The 12,241-nt window shown below is 47.8% G+C and overlaps 1 protein-coding gene across 2 annotated transcripts in view; it reads right to left on the bottom strand.

Moving 5' to 3' along the window:
- Window positions 1–2,726, bottom strand: part of AK1 (adenylate kinase 1) — a 44,137-nt gene extending 41,411 nt beyond the window's left edge. For both annotated transcript variants that reach the window (XM_029063813.1, XM_029063814.1), the window contains exon 1: window positions 2,646–2,726. In XM_029063813.1, the coding sequence (XP_028919646.1) occupies window positions 2,646–2,705 (60 nt within the window). In that variant the 5' untranslated portion in view covers window positions 2,706–2,726. The remainder of the gene's footprint in view (window positions 1–2,645) is intronic.
- Window positions 2,727–12,241: the final 9,515 nt, after the last annotated feature.

Here is a 12,241-nt window from a genome sequence, read left to right as displayed (position 1 = left end):
TACTAAATGCCGGAGAGGGATGCAAGTAAATCGGGTTGGACACAGTCCCTATCCCATATTCTTAATCTCCATTTTACAAATGAGGTAACTGAGGCACAGAGAAATGAAGTGACTCACTCAAGGTCACATAGCAAACAAGTGGCAGAGCTGGGAATGGAACTCATGTCCTTCTGACTGCCAGGCCTGTGCTTTATTCACTAGGCAATGAAGCTTCTCTAGGAAGAAGCAGCATGGCTAGGGAGGCTGGGATTATTCCTTACTCTCCACTCCACAGCACTTGGGACACTGACCTTATACCCTGTTGTTTCTTCTCCTTGTAATTTATTAGAATATCATTCTCCTCCTCCAGAGTATAAACTCCTTGAAGGCAGGGAGGATTGTGCCTAACGACTCCACTGTATTTTAATTTTTGTCACACATAATTTCATGATAATTGCATGAGAAGCAGCAGTGGCCTAGTGCAGCATGGCCTAGTGGAAAGAACAAGGGCCTGGGAGACAGAGGACCCGGGTTCTCTTAATATAGTGCTCTGCACATAGTAAATCCTCAATCAAAACCCAATGATTGATTGGGCAGTGATATCTAGATGCAGGATGAAGAATCCCCAGAAGGGTCAGGAGTGCCATGCTCTTCCCAGTGGTCTCCCAGCTCACTCAATGCTCTCATGACCTCTAGCCCAAGACTCCACCTGCTCCAAAGCTGTTCTCTTGATCTCGAGGGCTAACTCCTTGAAGGCAATGGAGGGTGAAGGAGAGGGAATTTCTCTGGCAGGTTTCAGGTTGTGGGGAGAAGTAATTATTTTCACTCCCACACGTGTTCGTGTTTAACTTCCAGCCTCAGTCATCCTGGGTCTCCAACATCCAAGAGCTTCGGAACAGAGTTGAAAAGACCTCAAACTGCATTTTCCTGATCCACTATCTCGGGGAAGCCTGCCTGTCCCAAGTACTGACTGGCCACTCCCCTAAAAGCCCAGCCCCCTTTCTCTGCCCCCTTTCTAAAAGACAAAGGGGACACCTAGGTCTGGGGTGGAGGTAGAAGGCAAGATGATAAGACCCCTCCCCAACCCCTAACTGGCAGGTGACAATGGGTCGGCTAATGACCAGAGACCAGAGAGACCAGGATTCTCTCTCACAAATGGCATCAACTTGGGCTCGAATGAATCGTGTAATGGATGCCCAGCCGGGTCATAAGCAACCCACCCTTAATACCCAAGCCGGATCCCACCATGTCCCGCTCCATCCAGGGCTGGGCAGCCCTCCAAGGAAGCCTGGACCTTTGAATTCATGGATAACACCCAGGGCATGAGGTAAGAGCTTCCCCAGAGGGGCCACAGGGGTCAATGAGGAGAGGAAACACATGGCGGAAACCTACCCTCAGCTCCTTATCTCTCCTACTGGGTTCCAGTTGCTGGGCTAAATCCAAAGGAAGGACACTGGCCCTGACCTGGGAAAAGGAAATTGAGGGCAGGGGGTTTCTGAAACAGAGGGAATTGCTCAGAAACAAGCACGCTCTTACTCCTTCCATCTCCCTCCCCCCTCACCTCTCTCTTTTCTTTTGCTCTTCCCTGAAATCTTCTTTTGAGATGCTCAAAGTCCAACACTTAGTACGGTGCCTAGCGCTTAGTACTATGTGCCTGCCACATAGTAAGCACTTAATGAATACCATATTACTATTATGAGCCCCAGTGATCCCTTGCTCCCTGCCCAGTGGGTGAATCTCCTCATTTTACACATGGTGAAACTGAGGCCCAAGGAGAATTGCCCAAGATTGCACAATCCCTCTCTGCCCGTCCCTCCCCCTCCCCCTACCTTGTGGGGAGGTTCATCTTAAAAACTCTCTCCATCTCCCCCCAAAATCCACCTCTTGAGGATCTGAGGGTGGAGCCCCATGGATACAGTCCCATGTGGCTACATAAGGAATCACTGGAGTCCTGGAGTCAGCATCAGTGGAAGAACAGGTTTATTCATCCCGTTAAGGCAGCCAGGGGTGGGTCATTTTTCCCATTTAGCACTTAGTACAGTGCTCTGCCCATGGCAAGTGCTCGATAAATCGCATTGATTGATTGATTGCTTAAGGCAGCTCAGGGTGAGGGGAGGGGGCTAGGGACCCCCGAAGCCTCTTTCTCCATCCCTCCAGGACCCTGAGCAGGTTTAACCCTTTAGCTCGGGAGAAGCACGAAAAGTAATCAATGCGTCTGGTACCCCTGGAATCAACTTTGGGGGGGCGGGGGAGGGTACCAGGCTCGGGGTTCCTGTAAAACAGAATGTGGGCTCTGAAGGTGGGAAGGCCCCGAAACTAGCTTCACCCTGGGCAGGGTGCTGGGGTCTATGGGAGAAGTGAAGGGTATCAGATTTGGAGATCTGAGAGGGGGGCTCAGAGATGGGGAGAGAGACTGGAGGTGTTTGGGCTTGGAAGGAGTCAAATTTGGACCCACCCGTTTTGGGGGGTTCTGGGGAGACATATCTGGGGAGGCGACAGGGATTATCCCTTGCGTTGCGGGATCAGGGAGTGGCAGGTCTGGGGGAGTTGGGGACTATGGAAGGGGCGGGGAAGGGTCCCCGAAAAGGGTCCGGGAGCCCCCCTCTCTGTGTCCCGCTCCCCCCCGCCCCTTCCGAGCCCCTTCCGCAGGCCCCCCGGCCCGCTACCTCGAAGAGCTGCGGAATCTCCCGACGGGACAGATATTCCTTGGCATCAGCCGCGGTCATCCTGGGCCGGGGGTCCGGGAGCAGCGGGAGGGAAGGAAGGAGGGGCGACCGAGGCTCCGCCTGGCAGAGGGAGGACCAGCCTGGGGAGGGGAGGGCGGAGGGACAGAGAGACGGGGAGGGGAGAGGGGAGAGGGGAGAGGGGGGAGGCCATCCTGCAGCCAGGCTCCCTACTGGAACCCGGCCCGGGGGCGCAGGGTGACATCGGCAGTTCATTCATTCATTCACTCGATCGGATTTATGGAGACCTTACTGTGCGCAGAGCACTGTGCTAAGCGTTTGCGAAGCCCAATTCAGCAACAAGTAGAGACAATCCCTGCCCACAGTGGGCTCACAGTCTAGAAGTTAAGGCCCGAGAGAGACCCTGCAGCTTCCACCCCACACAGCTCCCCAATTTGGGGCGGGGTGGGAGGGGAGGGGGCACGCTGGACAGACCCAAATCCTCCAACCCGCTTCCCTCAATCCCTTCCCCAAACTCGGGACCCTCTGCCCTGTCCCAGAACCCTTTCTTATCCCTTTCCACCAGGAACTCCCCCAGTATCACCTACCCCATGTCGCCCCAACCCCCAAATAATAATAATGATGATGACACCTGTTGAGGGCTTACTATGTGCCAAGCCCGGTTCTAAACGCTGGGGTAGATACAAGATAAGCAGGTTGTTCCACATGGGGCTCACAGTCTTAATCCCCTTTTACAGATGAGGAAAGTGAGGCACAGAGAAGTGAAGAGTCACTGAGCCACAGAAGCAGTGTGGCTCAGTGGAAAGAGCACGGGCTCTGGAGTCAGAGGTCACGGGTTCGAATCCCGGCTCGGCCACTTGTCAGCTGTGTGACTTCAGGCAAGTCACTTAACTTCTCGGTGTCCCAGTTATCTCATCTGTAAAATGGGGATTAAGACTGTGAGCCCCACGTGGGACAACCTGATTCCCTTGTGTCTACCCCAGCGCTTAGATCAGTGCTCGGCACGTAGTAAGCGCTTAACAAATACCAACATTATTATTATTATTATTGTCTTGTCCAAATTCACACAGCAGACAAGAGAAGAAGCGTGGCTTAGAGGAAAAAGCACGGGTTTAGGAGTCAGAGGACGTGGGCTCTAATCCCAACTCCACCACTTGTCTGCTGTGTGACTTTGGGCAAGTCACTTAACTTCTCTGTGTCCCAGTTCCCTCATCTGTAAAATGGGGATTAAGACTGTGAGCCTCATGTGGAACATGGACTGTGTTCAAACGGATTAGCCTGTAGTGACCCCAGCGTTTAATAGAGTGCCTGGCTCATATTAAGCGCTTAACAAATACCATAAAAAGGTACCTAAATCCCTCCGATCACCTGATGGCAGGATGAGAAATCTTCTCCCCCTCGCTCCCATCGTGTTCTATTTGGGGGCGTAATTGGTCGTGTTTGGACCAATTGGACCTATTTGTTCCAGGTTGAGTTCTACCCATAAAGTAAAAAGCTGAGCCGTGTGGCTGCTGCAGGAGTGGCCAGTAGCGTCAGTCAATCATATTTATTGAGCCCTTACTGTGTGCTGAGCACTGTACTAAGTGCTCGGGAGAATATGCTGTAACAATGAACACATTCCCTGCCCACAACGAGTTTACGGTCTAGAGGCTGACAGACAATATGACTAAGTAAATAAACAAATTACAGTTTACAAGAGCAGCTGTCCACTTGTACACCTGTGGGTCTCGCAAGTTTACAGCCTAGAGGGCAAGACAGACAATATGACTAAATAAATAAATTACAGTTTACATAAACATCTATCCACTTACGTATCTGTGGGTCTCACTCATGAGCTTACAGTCTAGAGGGAAAGACAGACAAAATGACTAAATAAATAAATAAATTACAGTTTACATAACCATCTTTCCACTTGTGTACCTGAGGGTCTCACTCAGGAGCTTACAGTCTAAAGGGGAAGACAGACAAAATGACTAAATAAATAAGTAAATACGTTACAGTTTACATAAACGTCTATCCACTTGTGTACCTGAGGGTCTCACTCACATGGCTGCTTTCCACTGCAGGCCCCTGGAGATCCCGGTAAACTCCCCAAACCATGAACCCCGCAGCTGCCAGGAACCCGGCCCATCCCAGTAACCTGCGGCACGTACAAGTATCTCCACCCCACATGGATTCTGAGTACATGTACGTTGTATTTATGGATGTCGATTTACTTGTATCCACCCCAGTGCTTAGTACAATGCCTGGCCCAGAGTAAGCGCTTAACAAATGCCACAATAATTATTTATGGACATTTTCTCCTGCTTGCTGCGCTGTGTTTGTTCGGCCTCCCCCACTAGACTGCAAGCTTCCCCAGGGCAGGAGCAACTGTAAGCTCATTGTGGGCAGGGAATGGTTCTGTTGTGTTGTTCTATTGTACCCTCCAAACGCTTAGTACAGTGCTCTGCACACATCAAGCACTCAATAAATACAATCGAACTGACTGCTTCCCTTTCTAAGTACTCTCAATGTTTAGTACTGAGCTCTGTGCACAGGGAACCCCCAATAAATGTTGACTAACCAACTGATAGGGATGGGACCCATTTTAGCTGATTTGTTAATACGATTAACAAATAACAACTTGATTTCTGCTCCTTTTCCCTTCTTCTTCCCTGTCATTGCTGATTTCCCCTAGGGGAGTGAAATCAGCAGTATCAGCATTTATTGAGCAGTCACTGTATTAAACATTTGGGAAGCACAAAATAATCAAGTGACACACATTCCCCACCTACAAGGAATTTATAATTGAATGTCGGGGGGAAGACATAAGAAGCAGCTTGGCCTAGTGCATAGAACATGGACCTGGAAGTCAGAAGGGCCTGGGTTCTGATCCTGGCTCTGCCATTTGTCTGCTGGGTTTCCTTGTGCAAGTCACTTCACTTCTCTGTGCCTTCATCTTTAAAATGGAAATTAAGACTGTGAGCTCCGTGTTTGACAGAGACTGTATCCAACTGATTATCTTGTATCTATCCCAGTGTTTAGAACAGTGACTGCTAAATGGTATTATTATATAATAAGTGCCGTCGAGTCATTTTCGATTCATAGTGAGTTCATGGATATACTTTCTCCAGAACATCCTGTCCTCTGCCATAATCCGTAACCTTTCTAATGGTTCTTCCATTACCGTTGTTATGGTCTTTATCCATCTAGCTGCTGGTCTGCATCTTCTGCATTTTCCCTGGCATTAGTATCTTCTCCAGAGATTAGTCCTCCTGATTATGTGTCCAAAATATGCCAATCTAAATGGAATAATTTGGCTTTCCAAAGACCACTTTGGTTTAATTTGCTCCAAAATCCATTTTTTTGTTTTTCGGACAGTCCATGGTATTCACAAAAGTCTTTTCCAACACCACATTTCAAAAGAATCGATGTTCTTTCTATCCTGTTTTTGCACTGTCCAGCTTTCGGATCCATATATTGTCACTGGAAACACCATAGAGTTGACAACTAAACACCATAAAAAAGAATAATTGTAGAATAATTAAAGAAATAATTGAATTGAACTTATGCATAAGTTCTAAGGATGATTACACTCAAAGACAGTTCTAAAATAATAGCCTATGCACTTGGATCTGTACCCTTTAAGCACTTGATATTCACCCCACCCTGAGTCTCACAGCACTTATGTACAGATCCATAATTTATTTTAATGTCTGTTTCTCTCTCTAGACTTGTAAACTCCTGGTGAGCAGAGTATGTGTTTACCAACTCTGTTGCACTGTACTCTCCCAGGTTTTGCACACAGAGCATACAGTAGGGACTCAATAAAAACCATTGATTGATGGATTGAAATAATAATGGATGGTATTTATAAATGCTTACTATGTGCCAAGCACTGTGTTGTGCTGAGAAAGATACAAGAAAATCAGATAAGACATAGTCTCCTGTCTCATATGAGATGCACAGTTAAGGAGGCTAAATGTGGGTAAACTGGGGCACAGATTAGGACCCAGGTCCTCTGACTCCCAGGCGCGTGCTCTCCAATCATGAGGAATCGATCAATCATCAATCAGTGGTATTTTACTGAGTGCTTAATGTGGGCACGGCACTTTACTAAGCACTTGGAAGAGCATTCATTCAATCATAATTATTGAGCACATACTGAGTGCAGAGCACTGCACTAAGCACTTGGGAATGTACTATATTACAATAAACAGTGACATTCCCTGCCCACAATGAGCTCACAGTCTGGAATTGGGGATGCAGACATCAATACAAGTAAATACAATGACAGATATATATAACTGCTTTGGGGTTGGGATTGGGGAAGAGCAAAGGGATAAATAAAATTTCAGATATGAACATAAGTGCTCTGGGGCTGGGAGGGGGGAAGACCAAAGGGAGAATGTTAGGGTGACGCAGAAGGGAGTGGGAGATGAGGAAAAGTGGGACTTAGTCTGGAAGGCCTCTTGGAGGAGATGTGCCTTCAATAAGGCTTTGAAGCGGCGAAGGGTGGTTGTCCGTCAGAATAGAGGAGAGAGGGCATTCCAGGCCAGAGGCAGGACATGGGCTGGGGGTTGGTGGTGAGACAGGTGAGATTGAGGCACAGTGAAAAGGTTAGCACTAGAGGAGCAAAGTGTGTGGGCTGGGTCGTAGAAGGAGAAAAGTGAGGTAAAGTAAGAGGGGGCAAGGTGATAGAGTGCTTTAAAGCCAATCGAGAGGAATTTTTGTGTGATGCAGAGGTGGATGAGCAAACACTGGAGTTTTTTTGAGGAGCGGTGTGATGAGTCCAAACGTTTTTGTAGAAAAATGATCCAGGCAGCAGATTGAAGTATACAATACATGGGTGATGACACACACAAGGTTCATGGGAAGGATGTTAAACCCACGGGAAAGTCTTCCCGACCTTCCTGCTCTCTTCCAACTGTTGGATCAGTCACCAGACAGGGACACTAGCAGTTTAACTTCAACTGAACAATAAGCCATATGCCGGTTAGTATGACGATGACTCTAACTCTGGGTCAGGCTTTGCAGATGAGAAGAAGCGTGACAGTGGATAGAGCATGGGCCTGGGAATCAGAAGGATCTGGGTTCTAATCCTGTCTCCACCACCTGTCTGCTGTGTGACTTTGGGCAAGTCATTTATCTGGGCCTCAGTTACCTCATCTATAAAATGGGGTTTAAGAGTGCGAGCCCCGGGTGGGACAGGGACTTTGTCCAACCTGATTAACTTGTATCCCCAATGCTTGGCACATAGAAAGTGCTTACCAAGTACCATAATTGTCTAATTCCCACTTATATATTCTCTCTCAGTGCTTAGTACAGTGCTCTGAACACAGTAAGCACTTAATAAATACTATTACTACTACTATTATGTTTTTAATGTGCCACTTCAGGAAGTTGGAAGAATCCTGGGACAGGAGCATCCGAACCAAGGTGAGGTTAAAGGTTCTCAGCTCTCTGCCTCATCACCTCAGGGCTGATCGCAGAGGGAGAAATGGAAGCCCAGAACTAGTCTGTAAACTCTTTGGAGGCAGGGAACATGTCTACCAATTCCGTTATACTGTACACTCCCAAGTGCTTTGTACAGTGCTCTCTGCATATAGTTATGCACAAAGTGCTTAATAAATATAATTGATTGATTAATCGATTGACTGATTGATTGAACTGGTCCACACCTCCTAAGGGTGGTTTAGACGCCAGGCACTCTGGCTTCTAGCACAATCCCCTTTAAAGCAGGCAATAACTGAAAAACAGACTTAAAACAAGCAGAAGGTTGAAGAAGAGTTCTTTCTCTCCTCAACTTTCCTCACCTTCTGCCTAGCAACAGATCTCCACCCGAGGAATGCAGATAAGGCACCTTGTTCAACTGTGCTTCTCCGGATCTCCTGCTTTACCCTAGAAGCAGGGCTTGACTGGAAAAACTACTATATCCAGAATCCTTTTCACAGAATTAGGAGTCCCAGAAACTTGTATCTACCCCAGGGCTTAGAACAGTGTTTGGCACATAGTAAGTGCTTTACAAGTACCATTATTATTATTATTATTATCATTGAGAGGTGCAGGCCAAGTGTCACTAACCCAGTCGGCCAACCGATTCAGCCTTTTTTTATGATATTTGTTAAGTGCTTACTCTATGTCAAGCACTGTTCTAAGCCCTGGGGTAGATACAAGTGAATTAGGTTGGAGAGTCCCTGACCTGGCTGGGGCTCATAGTCTAAGTAAGAGGGTGAACGGGAGGACTGAGGCACAGAAAAGTTAAGCGACTTGCCCAAGGTCACCCAGCACAGAACTGCGATTAGAACCCAGATCCTCTGACCCCCACCCCCGGGCCCGTGCTCTTTCCAGTAGGCCATGTAGCTTCTCAGCAAAGCAGGGTGTCTTTGGCTGCAGCTGTCTAGAATCAGGGAAAATTTGGAACTGGGTCAGAGGAAGATATTCGAGAGGCTGCAAGGATGGTTTCCGGTGTGGCCTCACTACAGGATGCTGCAGAGATCGATCGAGCTGCCTCGGGGGCACAATGTGGACTACACGGGCTGGCCGTCTCCTTGGGAATGGAGCTGTGGAGACAGAGGTGACACAGTGGATGAATCTGGGTTACTGGGCTGACTTGAGGCTGGATGAAAAGGCAAATTTGATTGCTTGTGCCCAGGGAAAAGATCATGAGAGAAAACAAGGTTAGCCCATCATTAGACTGTGAGCCTGTCACTGGGCAGGAATTGTCTCTATCTGTTGCCGAATTGTACATTCCAAGCGCTTAGTACAGTGCTCTGCACATAGTAAGCACTCAATACATATTATTGAATGAAGGTTAGGCCTAGGACGCCATCTCCTCCTCGAAGCTAGTGAGGGTAGTACAGGAGTACATTTTCAGGATCAGGAAGACTGAAGTTTCCGCAGCTAGAATCACCAGGATGTTGGCAAAAGGCGACAAACAACTGGCCCTTGAGGATGAGGGAAATTAACTTCCAAAACCCATTAAGGAAATCAAATGGCCCAGTCTCAGGAAACTCAAGATTACCTGTCCCAGGCCATAAATTTAAAGAGACTAGTGACTTTCCCTCCAGGGGGGAATGGCAAGAATGAGCTTTTTTGACTTTGGTTTCTTCTTTAGACTCTATAAAATCTTAAGTTAACCCTTTCCATCTTTGATGATGAAGATGATGATGATGGTATTCGTTTAGCACTTACTGTCAGGCACTGTACTAAGTGCTGGAGTGGATACAGGCAAATCGGGCTGGACACAGTCCCTGTCCCATGTAGGGCTCACAGTCTCACTCATTTTACAGATGAGAGAACTAAGGCCCAGAGAAGTGAAGTGACTTGCCAAAAGTCAGACAGCAGACAAGTGGCAGAGCTGGGATTAGAACCCAGGCCGGTTCACTATCCACTACACCATGCTGCTTCTCGAAGATAGGCCCTATTTTTGCAAAGATTGGGGAGCAGCATGGCCTAGTGGCAAGAGCACGGGCTTAGGAGTCAGAGGACCTGGGTTCTAATGCCAGCTCTACCACTTGTCTGCTGTGTGACGTAGGCAAGTCACTTCAGTTCTCTGGGCCTCAGTTCCCTCATCTGTAAAATGATTCAATACCTGTTCTCCCTCTTATTTACATTGTGAGCCCTGTGTGGGACCGTGCCTGACCTGATTACCTTATATTTTCCCTGGCACTTAGAATAGTGCCCGACACATGGTAAGGGCTTTGTTTCCCCTCTGGACTGTAGGCTCACTTCGAGCAGGCAATGTGTCTGCTAATTCTGTGTACTTTAATAATAATAATAATAATGTTGGTTATCTTGTATCTTCCTGCTTAGTACAGGACCTGGCACATAGTAAACACTTAATAAATTCAATAAAAAAGGTTTTTTCTTTTGAAGCCCGGGGTGGACTTTGGGCAGCTGCAGCATCAGTGCCACTTTGTCTGCCAGTTATCTTCCCTCTCTGTGACCACCTGAGTTCACTGAGGCAGCAGGGAAAATGGTTTGGCTGCTGCCTCAAGACAGTAGTAAATGACATTAAGATGCAGTGATGTCAGAGAACCATTTCTTCGCCTGAAAGGGTGCATCTGAGTGAACAGTAAATACAGTATATGCCCCAGAGGCTGACCTGGCCTGGTTCCAAGGAATGAGGATGCATTTGCTGCTTACTCTGAGGCACGAGGGTCCGTCGAGACACCCTCGGCCCCTTCCTTCCCTCAGAAGCCTCCCAGAACTAAGAGCTCTCACCCACAAGAGTAAACATGGTTCAGAAAGTATATCTTTCCTCAGATGGAGCCTCTTTTACGTACCAGAAAAAGCCCTGACATGTCCCTATTACATCTCCATTCTTCTGCTGATTCTCTCTCATACTCTTTACTCCTCCCAATTGCCTCTTGAGGGCACATATCTGCTCCCAGTCTTCCTTTTGCATTCCTCTCACCTCCATTTCAATCCACCACCAGACTTCCCAATCTACCTATCAAGGTGCCAAAAATGTTACCTCTCCTCCAGGATGCACTCCCTGATTACACTGCAAGCAGTGTGATCTAGTGGAAAGAGCACAGGTCTGTGAGTCAGAGGTCCTGGGTTCTAATTTTGGCTCTGCCACTTGTCTGCTGCGTGATCTTGGGCAAGTCACTTAACTTCTCTGAGCCTCAGTTTCCTCATCTATAAAATGGAGATTAAGATTGCGAGCCACATGTGGGTCGGGAACAGTGTCCAATCCAATTACTTTGTATCTACCCTAGTGCTTAGTACAATGCAGAAGCAGCGTGGCTCAGTGGAAAGAGCACGGGCTTTGGAGTCAGGGCTCATGAGTTCGAATCCCAGCTCTGCCACTTGTCGGCTGTGTGACTGTGGGCAAGTCACTTAACTTCTCCGTGCCTCAGTTCCCTCATCTGTAAAATGGGGATTAAGACTGTGAGCCCCACGTGGGACAACCTGATTCCCCTATGTCTACCCCAGCGCTTAGAACAGTGCTCGGCACATAGTAAGCGCTTAACAAATACCAACATTATTATTATTATTATTATAACAACATGGGAAGCAGCATGGCTTAGTGGAAAGAACCCAGGCTTAGGAGTCAGAGGACACAGGTTCTAATCCCAACTCTGCCACTTGTCTGCTGTGTAACCTTGGGCAAGCCACTTAACTTCTCTGTGCCTCAGTTACCTCCTCTGTAAAATGGGGATTAAAGCTGTGAGCCCCACCTGGGACAAGCTGATTACCTTGTATCCACCCCAGTGCTTAGAACAGTGCTCGGCACATAGTAAGCGCTTAAATATCATAATTAGTACTTAATCACCATAATTATTATTATTCACTCCAACACTACCTTAGCACCCATGTGTCTATCCTTGTTATTGCTCATTTCATCGCTTACTTTTGTTTCTATCACTGGAATCCATGTTAATTGGCTCTTCTCTTTCCAACTAGACTGTAAGCTCCTGAGGGTAGGATCCAAGGCCAGACTGAGGGCAGTCCCAGGTACCCAGTGCCCAGGGCTCTGCTCTCGGTCTCCCCAGTTGGGGCCGGTGCTAGCGAGGAAGAGGAAGAAGACTGGAGATAGGATCCTGGAAGGTGGGATTAACTCCCCATCCCGAGACGCTCAGAGCAGGACA

The sequence above is a fragment of the Ornithorhynchus anatinus genome, chromosome 4 (assembly GCF_004115215.2).
Source record: "Ornithorhynchus anatinus isolate Pmale09 chromosome 4, mOrnAna1.pri.v4, whole genome shotgun sequence".
NCBI classification, from domain to species: Eukaryota; Metazoa; Chordata; class Mammalia; order Monotremata; family Ornithorhynchidae; genus Ornithorhynchus; species Ornithorhynchus anatinus.
This window is presented reverse-complemented; position numbering and strand designations above follow the sequence as displayed.